At 41.5% G+C, this 23,289-nt stretch overlaps 1 protein-coding gene across 2 annotated transcripts; it reads right to left on the bottom strand.

The window, feature by feature from the left end:
* Positions 1-3,066: 3,066 nt before the first annotated feature.
* On the bottom strand, positions 3,067-9,691 carry LOC123443969 (probable sodium/metabolite cotransporter BASS2, chloroplastic). 2 transcript variants are annotated; one of them, XM_045120551.1, is made up of 13 exons: positions 9,353-9,684; positions 9,146-9,263; positions 7,693-7,816; positions 7,532-7,573; positions 7,320-7,433; positions 7,132-7,194; positions 6,062-6,189; positions 5,147-5,228; positions 5,008-5,059; positions 4,814-4,911; positions 4,318-4,479; positions 3,595-3,684; positions 3,067-3,425 (listed from the first exon to the last, which is right to left on the bottom strand). In XM_045120551.1, the coding sequence occupies exons 1-13, from the start codon at positions 9,441-9,443 to the stop codon at positions 3,348-3,350; spliced, it is 1,242 nt and encodes a 413-aa protein (XP_044976486.1). In that variant the 5' UTR covers positions 9,444-9,684; the 3' UTR covers positions 3,067-3,347. The 2 variants fall into 2 exon arrangements, with proteins under 2 accessions (XP_044976486.1, XP_044976487.1); XM_045120552.1 differs by lacking the exon at positions 3,595-3,684 and having other exon boundaries at positions 9,353-9,691.
* Positions 9,692-23,289: the final 13,598 nt, after the last annotated feature.

The following is a 23,289-nucleotide window of genomic DNA, read 5'->3' on the forward strand; positions in this document are numbered from 1 at the left end:
TTCAGAGTCATTGGGACGTGTGCGGAGATGAGATCACCCTGATCATATTGAAAATCATGAGAGGGGAAGAAGAGGTGAATGACTTGAATGATACTATTTTGGTACTAATACCTATAGTAACGAGCCCCACGCTTCTTACGCAGTTTCGTCCTATAAGCATGTGCAATGTCGTATATAAGATTGCTTCCAAAGTTTTGGCAAACAGATTAAAAACCTTCCTTCCGGAGATCATATCAGAAGAGCAATCAGCATTTGTAGGAGGAAGGCTAATCACTGATAACATTATTCCGGCTTATAAATTCCTTCACTTTATGAAGCGAAACAAGTCTAAGGAAAATGGCTTTTGTGCTTTGAAACTGGATATGATGAAAGAGTACGATCGCCTTGAGTGGGATTATTTGCAAACTATAATGACCAAACTGGGGTTTGAACCGGTTTGGGGTGGATACTGTTATGAGGATGGTGATTTCCATAAAATTCTCAGTATTATTCAATGGGAAGAAACTAGAGCAATTCATACCTACACGAGGGATTCGACAAGGAGATCTGTTATCCCCTTACCTATTCTTGTTGGCAGCAGAGGGCCTTTCATGCCTCATCAAATGTCAGAATGAGTCATCGCCTATCAAAGGAATCAAAGTGGCAGAAACGGCTCCGCCGGTTAGTCACTTACTTTTTGCCGATGACAACCTCCTCTTCTTCAAGGCTAGTAGTGAGGGAGCTACTTTGGTGTCTTCTTTGTTGGAATCGTATTGGCAGGCTTCTGGACAGAAAATTAACCACGCAAGATCTTCGGTGTTCTTTAGTAAGGGGTGTATACCCGAGGTGAGGGACCTTATCAAGAATGTACTTAATGTTCAGAACGAGAGCTTGAATGAAAAGTATCTGGGCATACCCACGGATGTGGGGAACAGCAAAAGTGGAGCTTTCAAATACCTAAAGGAAAGAGTATGGAACAAAGTGAAAGGTTGGATGGAGAAAATTATGTCATCGCGAGGGAAGGAAGTGCTCATAAAATCTGTAGCACAAGTTGTCCCAGTTTTCTCAATGGCATGTTTCAAACTACCCAGAGGTCTATGTCTGCATATTAACTCTATCATCTGCAAGTTATGGTGGGGCAGCAAACAAGGCGAGAGAGACTAGTTGGGTCTCGTGGGAAGTGATGACGTGACCCAAATATGAAGGTGGTTTGGGTTTTAGAGATATTGAACTTTTCAATCTCGCCCTCCTAGCTAGACAAGCATGGTGCATTATGCAATCTCCGGGGACCCTGAGTGCTAAGCTACTGAAAGCACGCTACTTTCCTACCAGTGAGTTTTTGGAGTCTGAACTTGGTAACAATCCTTCGCACATCTGGAGGGCCATTTTTGAAGGGAAAGAGATCCCAAAGTGGGGATCATAAGAAGGATCGGAGATGGCAAGAGTACTAACATTTGGAACCAGAATTGGCTCCCCAAAGAAGCATCCATGAGGCCAATTGCATGTCTCAACCCCCATCTGCCGGTGCTAGTTTCAGATCTAATTGACAGTACTTCCGCACGGTGGAGGCAGGAGCTGGTAAACACAACCTTTCTACCAATTGATGTTGAAGTGATTCTGAACATTCCGTTGAGCACCTGTCAGTATGATGATTATTGGGCTTGGTCCCAGGAAAAGAAAGGAGAATTCACGGTCAGGTCTTGTTATCGCATGCTCATCACAACAAAGCTTCGGTGGGAGGCTTGGCTCGAGGGCCGGGGGGGCTGCCGATAGCAGTAGAGAGAAGAAGGGCTGGGATATGCTATGGCGAGTCCAGGTGCCTTCCAAGATCAAAGTTTTCCTATGGCGGCTTGCACAGATTTCACTTCCTACGACAGATGTTCGACATCACCGGAATATGGCCTCCTCTTCGTGTTGTGCAATCTGCGGTGCTGAGGACTCATTGCAGCACTCCCTTCTAAACTGCACCATGGCACGCTGCATTTGGGCTTTGACAGAACCAGAGCTACTCGAGCATATGCTAGCAACGGCTGAACCGGATGCGAAATCATGGCTTTTCAGCATCTTCTCTTTGGTATCAGATAAGGAACTACTCCGAATTACGGTAACCCTATGGGTGATCTGGTCAGCACGGAGGCGATTGATCCACAAAGGGGAACACCAAAGTCCATTGGTGACCCACTTGTTTGTTAACACGTACATTGCGGAGCTTGAAGCGATCAAAACACCGGTATTACCGCATGCTAGGCAGCCGATTACTAGGCCAGCTCAAGCAAGGAGATGGATTCCACCACCATGGAGCGGTCTGTAACAGCCCTCCCATTGGTGTTGTCAACGCTGTCTGCCGGGATGAGCAAGGGATGTACCTTGGGGCGTCATCGTTAGTGTTCCATGGCCTAACTGACCCAAATATCTTGGAAACTTTGGCGTGCCGTGAGACCCTAGCTTTGGAAAGGGACATGCTTTTTCAGAACATCATTGTCGCTTCGGAGTGTCTCCAAGCAGTTAATGATATCAATTCAGGCACAAATGCCATCTCCGCCCCAATTATCAGAGAAATCAAGGAAGGAGTAATGATTTTCAGATTATCTCTTTTGTCCATGAAGGACGACTATCGAATACGGAAGCTCATAGTTTAGCTAGACATGCTTTGCATTTAGGGAAGGGACGTCATGTTTGGTTACTGCAACCTTTTGATACTCGTTTTATTCATGTAACCCTTATGGTTGATCAATAAAGCAAAGCAGTTTCCCTAAAAAAATCGTTGGGGATTTAAATCTTGTGTGTGGGGTTAGCGAAGAACGGACTCTGAACAGATACATGCGCTGATGGAGGGAACGCCCTTGACTTTGGAGTACAATTGCTAGGGAGTAGGGAGGGACAACAGAGTTCATGAGCGTTACTGATTCCATCATGATTCTGCCTAACATTTTACTTCACTCTGACGTCTTTTGTTTCAAGCTGGCCCAGGTATGGATGCAAGCTTTTATAAAAGCGTAACCAAATATATTCGAGAACTAAACCTCCCTTAGAAAAATGGAAAACTACAAAGAGACATAAAAATTAAATTGCTAAAAACAACGAATATGACATACTACACAGCACCCTATATATAAACGAATTACCGCTTTGTCCAGAAGCAGCAGCTTATTTAGAAGATGAAAAATACATTACACGGCAAACTTAAGTGCAACCCGTACCTAAATCATTAACAAGGGTCCTCCAACCAATAATCAATTATCTAAAGTAAACAAACGCCCTTATCCTGTTTTCCACACCTAAAATATGGGGACATGAAAAATGCTCTGACGCTCAACTAAAACAAGGTAACGACTAGAAGCTGGGGCATAGCATCATTTTTGCTTCATTCATTCCTTGAAATCGTCCTTGTCATCTGCTGGAAGGCCTCTGTTTCTCCAGAAAACTGCGAGAGCACTGCCTCCGAGCTGTCATGGAGAAGAAGAAGAACAATCAGATATTGACATGAACCACTACACAATAACATAGTACTTCCCCTGTACCATAATATTTGTGGTTGCCCCACCAACAAATATTTAGGAACAGAGGGAGTATTACTAATAGTGAAAAAAAGTAGCACCGGTGACCAAAACCTACCGCCATGCACACAACACTGACAGCAGAAGGAACAGCAACAAGAGGGTTTGTGAAGTGCTTTTGGGCAAGTAAAAATCCAAGTGCAGAACTCTGGAAACATTAAGCACAAAGAGCATTAAACACATGGAGTGTGTTCAAAATGGCTGTAAACTTCATAAATCAATCCAGCTAATGCACGTTCTGATGCTCTGCAAACTGAAATTTACTACTCGAGAATAAGAGGTACGTCATCAACTACTCCCTCCATCCCATAATATAAAAGCGTTTTCAACACTAGTGTAGTGTCTAAAACGCTCTTATATTATGGGACAGAGGGAGTACCTCGTTCAATTTAGCACGGTGTTGATAACGTAAACCTAGATACACCCTCCGTCCGGAATTACTTGTCGCAGAAATGGATAAAAATGGATGGATCTAGAACTAAAATACATCTAGATACATCTATTTCTCCAACAAGTAATTCCAGACCGAGGTAGTACATTTTATCCTTACCCTTGGGCCTTTTGGCGTCCAGTGTCCACCACCATTAGAAAGATATAACATATTTGCACATTTAGACGTCAATATTTCAGCAACAACTACACGAAGAACTGAATCTAAATAGGTAGTGCACGAGAGACTGCATTAAGTAGATACGTTCACTAAATTTACCTTCCTAATATCCAGGTCAATAATATAAGAACCATAATGTTATTAAATCTGAGCATTTAAATATCTGTGTACCTGCATTCCACACTCAATTGAGATGGTTCTAGAAGTTGATTCCCCAAAAGAAGACCATTTCGACATCCAATAGCCAAGAGCGAATGCAACAGCATGCAGCAGAGCAACAGGGAGAATAAGTTGAGCACCTTGAGTTTTCAACACTTCTGCAACTTGCCCAATCTTGTAAGATGTAAAATAACAATTAATAATTGCGAAAAAAAGTAGCACTGGTGACCAAAATATCACAAACAAGAGCATAAATTTACTTGAAAAATAAGAACTTCAAAACAGTATATGAGTACTACATGTCGGCAATATCACCACTTCATGAGATAAAAGTTGCAAACTTTGTGGACAGCAGACATTATTTAGGTTAAAGTTCAACAAAATGCATTCTAATTAACTCAAGCAACAACTCCACTCGTCTTCTCATCAGGACAAAAGGTGTCTGAATTAACCATGGGCTGAAAGAAAGGCTTGAAGCATTACTCAGATCGTTTGTTTACGGACTTACAGGGCTAGCACAAAGCAAGGTGGTGAGGATGACCCCTATCAGTGGTGTTATGGAGATAATCCGCTCGGTAAACTTGGGAAAATACTCATGTGCCAATACTGCAAATTAAACAGAAATAGTGTCACAACATATATCAAAGAAGGCATTTCTAAGATGCCGCAATAATGTATAATGGATGTTCAATTAAGATTCACCTCCAACGATAGTCGGTACTAAAACAACCTGAAAAGTACTGATGGCCAAGCCCTGCACAAAAAGAGTTTAATTTAACTAAGAAAGACTTGATAATTAAACTAGCAAGCAGTTGATTCAAGATACGGATAGTGTGTTTACTGCAGCATCAACAGGGACTAATTGACCAGCAAGGAGTTTAGTAAGGAGTGGTGTCATCGCTATAGCACCAATAGTCGAGCAACTGGAAGATTCAGAAAAGTCTAGTTAGAATAGTACTGGAAGCAGATAAAGTAACAGGGCATCTAAGAGGTTACTGGATTAGATCAAATAGAATGACATCAAATAAGTAATTTGCAAGTAACAGCTCACTGCTCAGTTTCAGCAGATAAACTTCTTTACAAAAATCACAACTACACCCTCCGTTCCTAAATATAAGTCTTTTAAGAGTTTCCACTACGGACTACATACGAAGCAAAATGGATAAATCTACACTCTAAAGTATGTCTATATACATCCGTATGTAGTCCGTAGTAAAATCTCTTAAAAGACTTATATTTAGGAACGGAGGAAGCAGAAGAATCTCAGGCTTGACATGGCACATTATATCCATTCCAAAAGTATTCCGCAGTTAAACTTACACCATGGAATCCTCAACAGTAAGTCCTATTTACAGCCTGAAAGCAGTGTGTGCCATCATGGTAGGCAGCAACTTTTGGTACGGACTACAGAAGGTGCTAAATTGATCATTTCAGATAAATTTGACAGCTGGTACTTATGATGGAAGCAAGCAGGAATATTCATAACTAATGCAGATCAATCTTTTTATGCAAAATACTAGTAGTTCTAGCTTAATAATAGAATAATCCAAATTCTGTGATGCATAATGCAGCGAATTTTGAAAACAGTTAGCACACTAGTGGAATTCTAATAACTGCAACAGAAGTCAATGCTAAAGGCTGCACTTCCACAATGACGAAGGGACTCAAGAGAGATGGAGGTACATCCGTATATGGATAAAAAGATTAAAACAAGCACCAAAGAAATGCCTTTTCTCAAAGAATATCCAAAGCTTACGTGGTCATAAGAACTGAAAGTGCCACATTTCCTTTGGATATGTAAGTTGCAACATTTGATGCTTGACCACCAGGACAACATGAGACCAAAATAAGACCAGTTGCAAGAGGAGCAGATAACTTCAATGTCTGTAAAATAGGAAAAGAAATTAGGTGCAGATAATTATATACATTAAAAGAAGAAAGGCTTGTGCATACATGTTGGTGCAAATTTTCATTTGCTACAAGCAATTCTAGGTTTACAAATAGATTAGCCATGAACAAAGAGAAACAATTCGCCAACATAAGTCATATGTTTCTAAACTCAAACATAAAGTAATTGAAAAACTAAGAAGATAATGAGGTGCACAATAAAATTAGCAGAGTCTATCACGTTGACTAAATTCAAGACATATAATAAGAGGAAAACATCAGAAAGTTTGAAACCAGGGACAACTCTTGAACTTTAAAATCTTTTTGGGGCATAGCATATTAGACCGATTCATGAATGAGCCATTTATCCTTGTTTTCATTTAATTTTTTATAAACTTTACATGGGAACTGGGAAGTCCTCACATAAGCCTGCTTAGCACAGAAAATGGTCCGCATAACACCATGCAAAGGTGCATCAATTTATAAGCAATCCATATGTTGTTTGTTACTTATTACAATATTATAGTTTATAAGTAGCAAAAGCACGAAAACTTCTTCAGAGACCTGCTTGCTTTTGAAAAAACTAAAAGATGAAGCAAGAATATCGCATGTACACTTGTTATTTAGGTATAAAGAGAATGTCATTTTAGCATGTCATGAAGACTGAACAATTGACATTTTAGCATGTCATGAAGACTGAACAACTGCTTCAGCCTGGCACTATGCGATCAGTGATCAAACTTTACATTGGTTGGTCCTTTGGTGCATACATCGCTAGTATCCAATATTTGAATTAAATACTTAGTTTTGCAAAACAGAAATTGTTGGTTAAGTAACAAACTAACAATACAGCTATTCATCACAAATTTAATCATCCACAATCCCTAAATTATATAAAACTGAATCAGCGGTATTATGCATGTCTATTGTCAGCATTACCAATGCGATAGCATATCCTAGCATAGGTTTGATCAAATATTGCGCAAGAAATCCCACACCAACCTGCAAAGAAGCTATTACATCAATTAACATGCAAAAGAGATTCTACATCAATTCATGAGGTATTAAGAACAGAACTGCATCAATATTTCTATACAAATACATGCGGCCAAGGGGCAGAAACATACTGTCCATGGATTCCTTAAACATCTCCTGAAATCTTCAAATGTCAATGTTAGTCCCATTGACAGCATTAGGAATCCTAGGCCCAGAGTAAAAAGATCAGTCTCCAACCAGGTGACCTGTACGTCCAAGGGAAGTAGGAAACCATGCATACAATATGTTAAAGCATTAGCGGTGAGTACATATTAATGGAATTGACAGGTGAGAGAAAGTTTACCATTGACGGCTTGTAGATGCCAATAACTGTACCTAATATGACCTGCACAAGGTGATCTCCGCGTTACTAGATTTACAAAGATTTGCATCAAATTAATGAACGAAACTACACAGTTAAAGACAAGAGAACTGAAAATTTCAGATGATCTCATAGCAGCTTACCCAGACAGGGAAAAGAGTGGTGAGTAGCTCAACTATTTTCTCGTACTGGCTTGCTCCAGTAGGCCCGCTCGCTGGCAGGTTACTAGAAATGTTAGCTTCTGCCTTGCAGAAAATTTGACGGCTCCTGAGAAAACAACAAATTGTTTTTTAAATTTTATGGAAACTAATTCTTTTTTTGAATTATCTGGTGAGTAAGCATACAAAAAATGCGAGCAAGGGGAAGAACCGACCCTTATCTTTGTGTTTAAAGTATGCTAAGGAGCCTTGAGCCCAGATGGCTTCAATCAAGGAGCATAAACAAATGATAGATCAAGATAGGCCAAAAATCACGGCTAAGATGGTCCTTGTGAAATCAAATTATTTGGGGAAAGTTAATGCTATTTGATGATGGTTCTTTATACGAAACTATACGGGCAAACTGAGTCCGCCAAATATCACAAATTGGAGAGATAGTTTATAGTTATCAAAATTGATCAGCAAAATTAAGCAGAAAATTACAACTGGTTGATAATGCTCTCAAATAAAAACTGAAGATGTCACAACATAGTAACGAGGAATGTGAAGTTTTCGCTTGCATGGGTAGGTCTAGATACATATAATTCCAAATTGTTTAGATGTGCATCTAAAATAAAATCAATGACGTGCCTCATTTTAGAAAAATGTGCACCTGCAAAGAAGCAACTAAGTGGGCGCCTGCAAAACGATAACTATGTGTGCACCTGAATAGAACAAACTAAGTGTGCACCTACAAAAACCTGTCTACCTGTTGCACATCTATGAGTTTCTTGGGATTTTTTCGTGATGCATAAATGTGATTGAAGAGTATTGGTAGGCGGGCATGATAAAGTCCCTACCAACTCATATCTTTTATGCTGAGACACTGCAACAAAATTTAACAACTTGTTCACCTGATTTTCATTTAAAGCATTGAAAAAATGCAGTTTAGAAAAGAAATCACACTATGATTAAAGCGTAGAATGAAGTTCAACAGATTGCATGACTAATGTACATACCAGTCGCTTCACTGATGGATAATGGAAATGCAATAATTTTAACCACTAGAGTTATTAATACAAAAGAAAATAAATGTTGATTGGTGTAGTATCACTATACTATGACCATGTACTTCAAACCCAAAGATAGAGACAGTGCAATCAGTTGCGCAAAGAGGTAAACGAATTCCATTGCACCTATACCTGTATAAACATTTCACTGCAGTCACTCATTGAGTACTGTTTGTTCAGTGTCATAAACCTAAGAAACGAACATCTTCCCATGCCTACTACCCCAATAGTCCAGGACCAAAACATGCAACTCCCCCACCTCACATTAGCACATATATGGTGACCAGTCAACACTCGACAAAAGCAACTGCGTTGAACAAATAAAACCCAGCAATTAGGCAGTCCATTCCCAGACACGATCAATTTCAGAAGCCCAGTTAGCAGTATACCTGACAACCGGAACAAGAGTGGTCGACGGTGCGGGCGCAATGGCCAATCCCCACTCGGTCTTCTCCGTGGCAGCACTTCCATATGCCGGCACAGAGCACCCAACTCTCAGTCCGCATCCTGCGTCCACGCGAGCAAAACCAGGTCAGACAAACAAACAAACGGAGAAGTGGGGAAAAACCTTGAAAGAGGCTGCAAGGGGCTCGCACCGAGACGAGGAGCGGCGAGGCGCGGCCGCGGGCGGAGAGCGCGGGAGACGGATGCCATGGAGTGGAGAGGGCAGGTCGCGGAAGGCGCCATGCCTGACAGAGATAGCGTGTGGAGCTCCGGAGGTGGTGGAAGGAGAGGAGTGAGGGTTTAAGACTCTTGAGAGTGAGCGGAGGAGAAGTGGAGAGGCTGGCGTTGTCGTCGACGGGGAGAGGAGAGCAGCAGCAGTGGGTGGGGACGAGGGAATCGAGGGGCGCCGGGAGAACCACACATCCGGGCGGCTTGGCCGCGGCGCGCCTGTGGATCAGGTCAGGTGGCTCCCTCTGTCGACGGACGTGCCTCCTTCAGTCAGGCCGCGGATCCTCTTCTCTTCTGCGTCAGTCAGGGGAGGGTCGACGCCAGCTGCGAATGGGCTGAATCTGTGGCCCAGGATCAGAGAACCACCTGCGCGTGGGTTGTCGGGCTTGACCCGTGTGTAAGCAGCATCTCAATGGACACCCAATTTTTCTCAAAAAAAAAAAAACATCCAAAAACGTCCATGGACACATTCCTTTGTCAAACTTCTCGTCTTTATCGTAGTAGGTGTGCTCCACATTGTCATCGTCAAATGAAATATCCTCGTTACAAGAATCAAGAGATTTGTTAGAATTTTGGCCATAACAATGTTCAAGTTTATGAATGTGGATGGTTTCAATAATGATGTTATTAATGGTAATGAAATCTCTTTTAACACCCATGAGGTCACGAAGCTCAAATAGACAATTATTAAAGTTTGGATCATTGGGCTTCATTTTGTGAAAGACAACAGATTTTTAGAAAATTGCATCAAGATTTTTCAAGGAATAGTCGAGATATCTTTTCTTCAAATCTTTCCATAAAGTATAAGCACACTCAAAGTTCTTCATTTTATCAAACACAATTCTTGGCAATCCTCTAATGATGATATTAACAGTTGTAAGATTGCAAAGCATATTAACTTCTTCATCATGAGAAGGATGTAAGGGATCAATGGGAGGCACATATAGATTTTCAACATACTTTCTTAAATGGAATTCATCAAATATATCAAGCATTTTACCTTTCCATTGACTATAGTACTCCCTATTGAGAATATGCACTCTACAACTAAGATCTCCCAAACTAGACACATCCATCTTCCTCAAATGGTGATTAAACCAAGGCTATGGAAACTAATGCTCTGATACCAATTGTGAGATCACTAGAAGAGATATCTACAGGGGGTGAATAGACTACTTGACAAATTAAAACCTAGCCTTTTTCCAATTTGAGGGGTTGTCAGATTTTAGCATTTATAACAAGTCAAACACACCCTTGATGACCCACAAGTGTCACAATAGTCTTCACGGGTAAATAACCCAATTTATTGATTCGACACAAGGGGAGCCAAAGAATATTTATAAGCTTTAGCAGTTGAGTTGTCAATTCAACCGCACATGAAAGATACTTGCTTGGCAACGAAATATTAGTAGCAACGGTGATATGGAAGTGATGGTGGCAATGGAAATAGTGGTGGCAAAGCAACGAAAGTAAAACAGCAAAAGTAAAGTAACTTGTAACCAGCAGGATTAAAACACAGTAGGCTAGGGAGATGGATGGTTGGGCGCTGCATGGATGAGAGATATCGTGTATTTAACTTGGGGCAAGGCACACAGAAAAGTAATGATCATCTAGGCAAATATCAAACATTAGGCATGTATTCCGTGGTAGTTGTGCGTGCTTGCAATAAGAACTTGCACAACAACTTTTGTCCTACCATCCCGCTACCAACGGGGTCAAAAGGAACTTATGGAGATTAAGGTGCTCCTGTCAACGAGCACCGGAACAAAGCATTAACAATCAATGGATACATGGAATCCTCAAACTATAGCCTACCCCCTTTGGTGTCCCAAGCTGTCACCATTGGGATCGTCGGTTCCAGACTATAATAGTTGCATACTACTCAGAGATATGATCAAGAACACAAATATATTCATGAAAACATGATAGGTTCAGATTTGAAATCATGGCACTCGGGCCCAAAGTGACAAGCATTAAGAGTAACAAGTAGTAGCAAAGATGATAAACACCATAGTAGATGATAGGCAACATGCCCCCAACAATCTGACGAATTATTACATGATCTAACTCATCCAATCCCTACCATCCCCTTTGCCTACAGCAGGGAATTACTCACACATGAAAGGGGAAGCCATGCAAGGGTGATGAAGTGGCGATGGTGATGACGATGGCGACGATTTACCCTTTCCGGAGGCCAAGACAGCCTCCAGATTAGCTCTCCCGGAGAAGAATCGAGGGTGGCGGCGGCTCCGCGTCGAGACTTGCAAAAACGACTCCTGTTCTGGGGTTTCTGCGTCACGGGTAAAAATAGGAGACGAGGTAGGGCACCAGAGGTGGTGGGCCCCACCTAGGCGCCCTCTCCGCGCGGCCAGGCGGGAGGCCGTGCCACCAGGCCGCCTGGAGGCCTGGTGGCCCCCCTCTGGCCCATCTTCTGGCATGTGGTTCCTCCTGGTGCGCTGGTTTTCTCTATTTTTATTGAAATTTTCCGGGATGTCTAAAAATCCTTTTTCCTGCACACAAGAAAACCATACAGGCGGCTCTGCTGAAAACAACGTCAGTCCGAGTTAGTTTCGTTGAAATCATGCAAGAATGAAGCCAAAACAATAGCAAAAGTGTTTGGAAAAGTCGATACGTTTGAGACGTATCAACTCCCCCGAGTTTAGCATATTGCTTGTCCTCAAGCATTTCAGTTCAACGAACTGGATGCGACAAAGAAAACTTTGACAAACTCTTTTGCTTCAATAAATGTATATAAGCTTGCACTACGAACAAGTCCAACAACTATTGGAACAATGCTACATAGACAATGCATGAAGCAATCCTTCGATCATGCGAAGAGTTTCAAACAACCAATAGTGAATAATACGTAACTGAAAATCATGACGAGATTACAATGCACATGACTTGGACATACTAGAGTGGTATCTCGCTAGCCCCCATGAGTGAAGCAAAACATAAATGCAGACGCTCCTTCGGAGTATTAAAGGAGACTAGACGTAAATATTTCAGAACGAAGAATATCACAATCATGCAGAAGACAATGTGGTACTTTGAGACGATGCGCATTACACTCAGAATGACAATTATGCTCTCAATAGTTGGTGCTTTGAAGAAAGAAGAGGATGACTCAACAGTAAAGTAAAATAGATAGGCCCTTCGCAGAGGGAATCATTGATTTACAGAGGTGCCAGAGTTTGAGCTTTTAAAACAGGGATGAATCAAAAATTTGGGTGGTATGCTTTCATTGTCAACGTAACAACTAAGAGATCTCAATATATTCCATGCTAAATTCATTATAGGTGGTTCCCAAACAGAAAAGTAAAGTTTTTACTCCCCCTCCACCAATCAATCACACTCCACGGCGGGCCGAATCCACAGTACCGTCCATACAAACAACAATCCTGGGGGGGTTTTGTTTCATTAGATTTGATTTGACTCTTGAGCATGGAACTGGGCATCCCGGTTATGAGCCACTTTCTTGTGAATGATAGTGAATCAACACATATCTTGAGAATAGCTCACTTAGCATGGAAGATACTGATAGCCCCTAGTCGCTACATGAGCGATTCAGGCATAGAAAACAAAATATTTATTTGAATATGGCACATGCAAATTTACTTAGGACGGCAGATAAATACAGCATATAGGTAGGTATGGTGGACTCGTATGTCGCAACTGGTTTTAGGGGTTTTGGATGCACAAGCAGTCGGTCCGCTTAGTACAGGCGAGGGCTAGCAAAAGACGGGGAAGCGACCAACTAGAGAGCAATAACGGTCATAATCATGCAGAGTAACAAAGTAACATTGAATCGGGCATGAAAGTGATATAACTATTCTGAAATAAAAAGATCATCAAGGCTTCATAGACCTTTGGTCATAAACATGTGTAAGCATGTGCCAAGTCAATCCAAAAATTCTCCAAAGGGAAATACCACTTCAATGTGCCAAACCATGAACAATGCAATGCACGTAAATCATTTCAATAACACATTATGCACTCCAGCTATTTAAGACTAGTCACAAAGAAAGCATGAACTATTGGGAAATCATTGTAAACATAGCACTATGTCGCTACAAGCTGGTCTCTAGATCATAAGTACAGGCATATTTACAAAAGTAGAAACAAATAGAGTTCATACCGGCTTTCTTTGTTGCATCCCTTTCATCGATCTTCGTCATTATTGCATCGTCACTTGCACAATCGAACGTAGAAAGATATAATCAATTGCGACCATGGACGTGAGCTAAGCTCTGCAAACAAAGCAAACTAAAGAGAGAAAAGAAATATTTTTGGGTTTTCCAAAGGTTAAACAAAAGCAAAAGAAAAGAGAATTTTTTTTGTTGTTTTTGCAAGGAGATAACAAAGAACAAAGAAGAATAAGCAAAAACTCCGAAAAGATTTAAAAGGAAACCATGGATAATACAATGAAAAGGGAGAAGGGGTACGTACTTCCCCAAGCTTAGGCTTTTGGTCTAAGTTGGGCTTGGTCACTGCGAGCCACAGGAGCTTCCTCCGGCTCCGGGGTGGTACTGGTAGCTCCAAGAATCATACGGTGCCGCGGGCGCCTAGACTGATGTCCTGATGTCCTCCCAAGAAGAAGGCTCCCCGCCCCAAGAGGAAGGACCCTCGCCCCACTGGGCAACAGGTTCCCCCTGGGAAGGTGGAATCTCCTTTGGCTCCTCTTCCTCAGGAACAACCCCCTCCATGGGGTTGTGGAACTGCTACTGGATCACGAACTCATCCAGCTCAATCATGGTGAAGGACCATCCATTTCTGCTAACATGATCAAACAAAAGTGGTGCAGGTAGACGGATCTCGCGAATAGTAAACTCGCCAAACCTCACAATATAAAGAAGGTTACCAAACTCGGAAGTCCTGGTAACAAACTCACGCCTCTTCATAGCGGTAAGATCAAAGCTCATAAAAGGAAAAGGCTTGTCATCCGCACGTACAGTGTGCCCGAGATGCTCGAGTATAAGCATGGCATAAATGCCATCGAAGTGAGGCCCCTTGCCGCTGTTAGTGACGAGGCGACGAGCGATCAAAGCACCAATATTATACGTGTTATCTCCTAAGAGGGTGGCTGTCAGGATATCAATATCCGGAGCTGAAATGTTGCTCGTGTTGTCACGAGCTAACACCCCTTGGGCAATATAGTATGCGAAATACCTGATGTGGGGGAAACAAAATGCTGGAAATCTTTCCCCGGTGAATGTCTCGTGGATCCTTACTGCAAAGGAAAGCGAATAGGGGTTTCGGCTCGTAGGGCTGAACTTTTATTCTGGTCGTCTTACCGACATTCCGCACACCTATAACATCACAAAATTCTGCCAAAGACATGGTAAATACATCCTCATATATTGTAAATTCAATCATAGAAGTCTTATCATTATATCTGAACCAGTTGACAAAATAACAGGTGAGTTTTGATATTGTGGCACACGTCGTGTTACGAGGCGTGTCAAACCTGCAGTTGCACACAGGTTATGAAATTCATCCTTAATACCTGATGCCGCAAGGAATTCCGAACACGGGTATGTCATGGCACATGTCGTGTTCGTCTCGTGAAGCAATTCCGGTGGCACGATATTGCTGCCTCTTGAGCTTGCGTTGGTTTTTCCCTTGAAGAGGAAAGGGTGATGCAGCACAGGATCAGTAAGTATTTCCCTCAGTTTGAGAACCAAGGTATCAATCCAGTAGGAGAATCGAGCCAAGTGTTCAAGATTGGCTGCAAAGTGAGATCTGAAGGCGGAAAGTGCAACGAAGTAAAAGTGTAAGGCTGAAAATATGATGTGAAGTAGACCCACGGGGCCATAGTGTTCACTAGAGGCTTCTCTCAAAATAGCAAATAATACGGTGGGTGAACAAATTACTGTCGAGCAATTGATAGAACCGCGCAAAGTCATGACGATATCTAAGGCAATGATCATACATATAGGCATCACGTCCGAGACAAGTAGACCGATACTTTCTGCATCTACTACTATTACTCCACACATCGACCGCTATCCAGCATGCATCTAGTGTATTGATTTCATGACGAACAGAGTAACGCCTTAAGCAAGATGACATGATGTAGAGGGATAAACTCAAACCAATGATGTAAACCCCATCTTTTTACCCTTGATGGCAACAACATGATGCGTGCCTCGCTGCCCCTTCAGTCACCGGGGGAGGTCACCGCACGGTATGAACCCAAAACCAAGCACTTCTCCCATTGCAAGAATCATAGATGAAGTTGGCCAAACAAAAACCACAACTCGAAGAGAATTACAAGGATATGAAATCATGCATATAAGAGATCAGAAGAAACTCAAATAAGATTCATAGATAATCTGATCATAAATCCACAATTCACCGGATCTCGACAAACGCACCGCAAAGAAGATTACATCGGATAGATCTCCATGAAGATCATGGAGAACTTTGTATTGAAGATCCAAGAGAGAGAAGAAACCATCTTGCTACTAGCTATGGACCCGAAGGTCTATGGTGAACTACTCACGCATCATCGGAGAGGTCATGGTGTTGATGAAGAAGCCCTCCGTATCCGAATCACCCCTCTGGCAAGGCACTAGAATGTGCCCCAGATGGGATCTTGCGGAGACAGAAGCTTGCGGCGGCGGAAAAGTATTTTCGTGGATCTCTCGCGTAGTTTTGGATTTTTCAGGAATTTATAGGCGGAAGAGGTAGGCGAGACGAGACACAGGGGGCCCACAAGCCTGCTAGGCGCGGGCCCCCCTGGCCGTGCCTAGGGGGCTTGTGGAGTCCCGTGGTGGCCTCTGCCTTGGTTCTCAAGTCCCGTGCGTATCTTCTGTTCCGGAAAAAATCTTTTCGGAAGTTTTATTCCGTTTGGACTCTGTTTAAAATCCCCCTGTAAAAAGGGTCAAAAACACGGAAAAAACAGGAACTGGCACTTGGCACTGAGTTAATAAGTTAGTCCCAAAAAAGATATAGAAGGCATACAAAACATCCAAAGTTTGACAAGATAATAGCATGGAGCCATCAAAAATTATAGATACGTTGGAGACGTATCAAGCATCCCCAAGCTTAACTCCTGCTCGTCCTCGAGTAGGGAAGTGATAAAGACTGAATTTTTTATGTGGAATGCTACCTGGCATAGTTGTCCTTTGTAACTTCTTTCATGTGACATGAATGTTCAGATCCGTAAGATTCAAAATAATAGTTTGCTATTGACATGAAAACAATAATAATTCAAGCAAACTAGCAAGGTAATCACGAACTTTCGAAATAACAAGGCCAAAGAAAGTTATCGCTACAAAATCATATAGTCTGGCTATGCTCCATCATCCCCACACAACCAATTTAAATCATGCACAACCCCGGTATTGGCCAAGTAATTGCTTTCGCACTCTTACTTTCTCAAACCTTTTTCAACTCTCATGCAATACATGAGCGTGAGCCATGGATATAGCACTATGGTGGAATAGAGTGTGGTGGTGGTTGTGAGACAAAAAGGAGGAGATGGTCACATTGACTCGGCGTATTAAAGGGCTATGGAGATGCCCATTAATAGATATCAATATGAATGAGTAGGGATTGCCATACAAAGGATGCACTAGAGCTATAAGTATGTGAAAGCTCAAAAGGAGAACTAGTGGGTGTGCATCCAACTGGCTTGCTCACGAAGACCTAGGGCAATTTTGAGGAAGCCCATCATTGGAATATACAAGCCAAGTTATATAATAAAGATTCCCACTAGTATATGGTGGTGACAAAACGAGAGGCTCTCAATCATGATGAACATAGTGCTATTATGAAGCACAAGTGTGGAAAAGATAGTAGCATTGTCCCTTCTCTCTTTTTCTCTCTTTTTTTTTGTTTGGGATCTTTGGCCTCTTTCCATATCTCTCTTTTTTGTGTGGGCAACTTTGGCCTCTTTTTTTTAATTTCCTCACATGGGACAATGCTCTAATAATGATGATTATCGCACTTTTATTTACTCACAGCTCGAAGCTTAGAACGATGATGACTCTATAGGAAATGCCTCCGACAGTGTACCGGGATATGCAATGATCTAGCTTGGCGTATGACGTTGAAACATCTCGCTAGCTATCTTACGATCATGCAATGGAAATATGAGAGTGATGGCACAAGTCATGAGACAAAACGGTGGGAGTTGCATGGCAATATATCTCGGAATGGCTATGAAAATGCTATAGTAGGTAGGTATGGTGGCTGTTTTGAGGAAGGCATATGGTAGGTTTGTGCACCGGCGAAAATTGCGCGGTACTAGAGAGGCTAGTAATGGTGGAAGGTGAAAGTGCATCTATACCATGGACTCACATTAGTCATGAAGAACTCACATACTAATTGCGAAAGTTTTTATTAGTAATCAAAACAAAGTGCTAAACGCACACTCCTAGGGGAAGGGTTGGTAGGTGTAAACCATCGCGTGATCCCGACCGGAACACAAAGGATGACAATCAATAGAGAAATTATGCTCCGACTTCCTAACATAGCGGTTCACCATACATGCATGTTACGGGAATCACTAACTTCAACACAAATATTTCTAGATTCACAAGACCCTACTAACATAGCTCTTAATATTACCAAATCCACGTCTCAAAACTAATTGAGAGGAATCAAACTTGTCTTTCTACTCAATGCACATGAAGATGGAGGTTTTATTGTATCATCTTTGGGTACCTATAACCTTTGGGACTACTTTCATAGCACAAGACAACTACCAAGTCACGCACCGCCGTGCTCTAAAAGATCTAAGTGAAGCACATAGAGCAAAATGGTCTAGCTCAAAAGATATAAGTGAAGCACAATGAGCATTCTAGCAAATTCACAAAGAGTGCATGTCTTTCTCAAAAGGTGTGCACCAAGGATGATTGTGACACAACAAAAAGAAAAGACTCCTACGATACAAGACGCTCCAAGCAAAACACATATCATGTGGTGAATAAAAATATAGCTCCAAGTGATGTTACCGATGGATTGAAGACGAAAGAGGGGATGCCTTCCCGGGGCATCCCCAAGCTTAGCTTTTTGGTGTCCTTGAATTTGGCTTGATATGCCTTGGACATCCCCAAGCTTGAGCTCTTTCCACTCTTTATCCCTTTGTCCATGAGAGCATCACCCGGAACTTGAAAACTTCACAACACAAAACTTAAACAGAAACTCGTGATATCATTAGCACAAGAAAACAAACTACCACCTCTTTAGGTACTGTAGCAATCTTGATTTCTATTTATATTGGTGTTAGATTACTGTATTCTCACTTTTCCATGGCTAGTACCCCCTGATACTATCCATAGTTTTATCAAAACAAGCAACCAACTCAACAAAAACAGAATCTGTCAAAAACAAACCAGTCTGTAGCAATATGTATACTTCGTATACTTATGGTACCTCAAAAATTCTGAAAACTTACGACAACCTGGGAAAAAGGCATATAAACCAGCATCAAAAAGAATCAACTCAAAAGCTCTTTCTGGATAAAAATGAAAAATAATTCCGTGAGCGAAAAGTTTCTGTCTTTTTCCAGCAGGATCAAACAACCATCACCAAAACTAGTCATAAAGGTTTTGCTTGGCTCAAACACAAAAAGAAACACAAAGGACACAATCATAACAGAATTATGATGGTGTGGACACAACAAAACAGAAAGAAAAAGATAAATTCTTTGGGTTGCCTCCCAACAAGTGTTATTGTTTAGCGCCCTTAGCTAGGCATAAGGTGATGGAATCACGTATCGTCGTCTTTGGTGCTCAAACCATAAGTAGTCCTCATCATGGATTCATAAGGCAATCTTATTCTCTTTCTAGGAAAATGCTCCATGCCCTTCTTTAAAGGAAATTGAAACCTAACATTCCCTTCCTTCATATCGATGATAGCACCAATAGTCCTTAGGAAAGGTCTACCAAGAATGATAGGGCATGTAGGATTGCAATCAATGTCAAGCACAATGAAATCCACGGGTACATAGTTCCAATTTGCAATAATAAGAACATCATTGATCCTTCCCATGGGTTTCTCGATAGTAGAATCCGCAAGATGCAAATTAAGAGAACACTCCTCAATCTCATTAAAGCCTAGAACATCACATAAAGACTTTGGAATCGCGGAAACACTAGCACCCAAATCACACAAAGCATTGCATTCATAGTTTTTGATTTTGATTTTGATAGTAGGTTCCCACTCATCATGAAGCTTTCTAGGAATAGAAACTTTCAACTCAAGTTTCTCTTCAAGAGATTTTATCATAGCATCGACGATATGATCGGTAAAGGCCTTATTTTGGCTATAAGCGTGTGGAGAGTTTAGCATGGATTGCATCAAGGAAATGCATTCAATCAAGGAGAAACTATCATACTTGAATTCCTTGAAATCCAAAGTAGTAGTTTCTTTACTACTCAAAGTTTTAATATCTTCTACTCCACTTTTAATGCTTTTAGCATTAAGATAGATGGACTTCGAATCATTGGTGCGTTTTTCAACCAAAGTGGATTCATATCCATCCCGTCATCATTAGGTTTGACACTAGAGAACAAAGATTCAATGGGAGTCACACCAAGCACTTTAAGATCTTCATGATTCTTATCACGAGAACACGCCTTTTTAAGCCATTCATGTCTAGCACGAATTTGGGCGGTTCTTTCTTTGCTCTCACTCATGGAAACATGCATAGCTTTCAAAGTTTCATCCATATTGATCTTGGGAGGAGCACATATAACTTTCAAAGCATCAATATCACTAGACATTCTATCAACGCTCCTAGCCAAATCATCAATTTTGAGTAGTTTTTCCTCTATGGACGCATTGAAAATCTTTTGTGAGTTGATGAACTCTTTGATATTACTCTCTAGATCAAAGGGTAATCTATTGTAATTTCCATGAGTATTGTTGTAGGAGTTTCCAAAGTTATTAGAGGGGTTACTAGGAAAAGGCCTAGGAACATAGTTTCCTCTAAAAGCATTGTTGTTGCCAAAATTATTCCTACCAACAAAATTAACGTCCAAGCTCGCATTACTACTCTCAATCAAGGAAGACAAGGGTATGTCATTAGGATCTAAATGAGCACTTCTACTAGCAACCAAATTCATTAACTCATCCGTCTTAGCACTCAATGAGTTAATTTCTTCTATCGCGTGTACCTTCTTACTAGTAGGTGACCTTTCAGTGTGCCACTGAGAGTAGTTTGTCATGATATTATCTCAGAGTTTTGTGGCTTCTCCTAATGTGATTTCCATGAACGTTCCACCTGAGGCGGAGTCCAAGATATTTTTAGAAGCGAAATTCAAACTAGCGTAGAAGATTTGTATAATCATCCAAAGACTCAAGCCATGAGCGGGACAATTTCTAATCATCAATTTCATTCTTTCCCAAGATTGTGCAACATGTTCATGATCAAGTTGATTAAAATTAATGATATCTTTATGGAGAGAGATAATCTTAGCCGGCGGAAAATACTTGGATATATAAGCATCTTTGCACTTGTTCCAAGAATCAGTACTATTTTTGGGCAAAGACGAAAACCAAGTTTTTGCTCGATCTCGCAATGAGAACGGAAAAAGCTTCAATTTAATCACATCATTATCCACATCTTTCTTATTTTTCATATCGCAAAGCTCCATGAAGGTATTAAGATGGGATGCGGCATCATCACTAGGAAGGCCGGAGAAGTGCTCTTTCATAACAAGATTCAGCAAGGCAGCATTGATTTCGTATGATTCCGCACTAGTGGCGGGAGCAATCGGAGTACTAATAAAATCATTATTATTAGTATTCGAGAAGTCACAAAGTTTGGTGTTTTCAGTCATGGTGACTTCAGCAAGCAAACAAGCACACAAGCGAACAGAAAGCAAGCGAGAGAAAAGGGCGAACGAAAAAGGCAAACGAAAAAGGCAAATATTTTTGTGAATTTTTGTTTTTCAGAAGTGGGGGAGAGGAAAACGAGAGGCAAAAAAGTAAATGCAAGAGATGAGTTTGCGACACTTACTTGGATGAGTTCTTGACTTGATCCTCCCCGGCAACGGCGCCAGAAATCCTTCTGCTGCCTCTTGAGCTTGCGTTGGTTTTTCCCTTGAAGAGGAAAGGGTGATGCAACACAGGAGCAGTAAGTATTTCCCTCAGTTTGAGAACCAAGGTATCAATCCAGTAGGAGAATCGAGCCAAGTGTCCACGGTACCTGCGCAAACACAAACGAGCTTGCACCCAATGCTATAAAGGGGTTGTCAATCCCTTCAAGATTGATTGCAAAGTGAGATCTGAAGGCGGAAAGTGCAATGAAGTAAAAGTGTAAGGCTGGAAATATGATGTGAAGTAGACCCCGGGGGGCATAGTGTTCACTAGAGGCTTCTCTCAAAATAGAAAATAATACGATGGGTGAACAAATTAATGTCGAGCAATTGATAGAACCGCGCAAAGTCATGACGATATCTAAGGCAATGATCATACATATAGGCATCACGTCCGAGACAAGTAGACCGATACTTTCTGCATCTACTACTATTACTCCACACATCGACCGCTATCCATCATGCATCTAGTGTACTGATTTCATGACGAACAGAGTAACGCCTTAAGCAAGATGACATGATGTAGAGGGATAAACTCAAACCAATGATGTAAACCCCATCCTTTTACCCTTGATGGCAACAACACGATGCGTGCCTTGCCGCCCCTTCTATCACTGGGAGAGGTCACCGCACGGTATGAACCCAAAACCAAGCACTTCTCCCATTGCAAGAATCATAGATTAAGTTGGCCAAACAAAACCCACAACTTGAAGAGAATTACAAGGATATAAAATCATGCATATAAGAGATCAGAAGAAACTCAAATAAGATTCATAGATAATCTGATCATAAATCCACAGTTCATCGGATCTCGACAAACACACCGCAAAGAAGATTACATCGGGATAGATCTCCATGAAGATCATGGAGAACTTTGTATTGAAGATCCAAGAGAGAGAAGAAACCATCTAGCTACTAGCTATGGACCCGAAGGTCTATGGTGAACTACTCGCGCATCATCGGAGAGGTCATGGTGTTGATGAAGAAACTCTTCGTATCCGAATCCCCCTCCGGCAGGGCACCAGAACGTACCCCAGATGGGATCTTGCGGAGACAGAAGCTTGCGGCGGTCAAAAAGTATTTTCGTGGATCTCTCGTGTAGTTTTGGATTTTTAAGGAATTTATAGGCGGAAGAGGTAGGGTAGACGAGCCACAGGGGGCCCACAAGACTGCTAGGCGCGGGCCCCCCTGGCCGCGCCTAGGGGGCTTGTGGAGTCCCCTCGTGGCCTTTGCCTTGGTTCTCAAGTCCCGTGCGTATCTTCTGTTCCGAAAAAAATATTTTCGGAGGTTTTATTCCGTTTGGACATCGTTTAAAATTCTCCTCTGAAAAGGATCAAAAACACGGAAAAAACAGGAACTGGCACTTGGCACTGAGTTAATAAGTTAGTCCCAAAAAAGATATAAAAGGCATACAAAACATCCAAAGTTTGACAAGATAATAGCATGGAACCATCAAAAATTATAGATACGTTGGAGACGTATCAGATATCATAATTATAACTTGTCCTAACAGTGGATGGTGAAGCTGCAAGTCTAGTTAATCTATCAGTAGGCTCAGGTCTCTTCTTCCCAAGCCATCCTGCTGCTTTTCCAAACAAACTCATTTATGAAATTTTTGGTAAATCACAAAAATGAAGGTTTAAGCAAAAGTGAGTTGGAGCAAACTACCCTACTCACTTCCTCAAGGTGTAAACTTGCATCAAAACTTCATAAATGAAGTTCTAAACATGCATGCAAGCTCATATGAACAACACCAAGAACTCCTAAATACTCACAAATAAGACCACTAATTAAAATTCTAATTGGAG

This window comes from Hordeum vulgare, chromosome 3H (genome assembly GCF_904849725.1).
Source record: "Hordeum vulgare subsp. vulgare chromosome 3H, MorexV3_pseudomolecules_assembly, whole genome shotgun sequence".
In the NCBI taxonomy this organism is placed as follows: Eukaryota; Viridiplantae; Streptophyta; class Magnoliopsida; order Poales; family Poaceae; genus Hordeum; species Hordeum vulgare.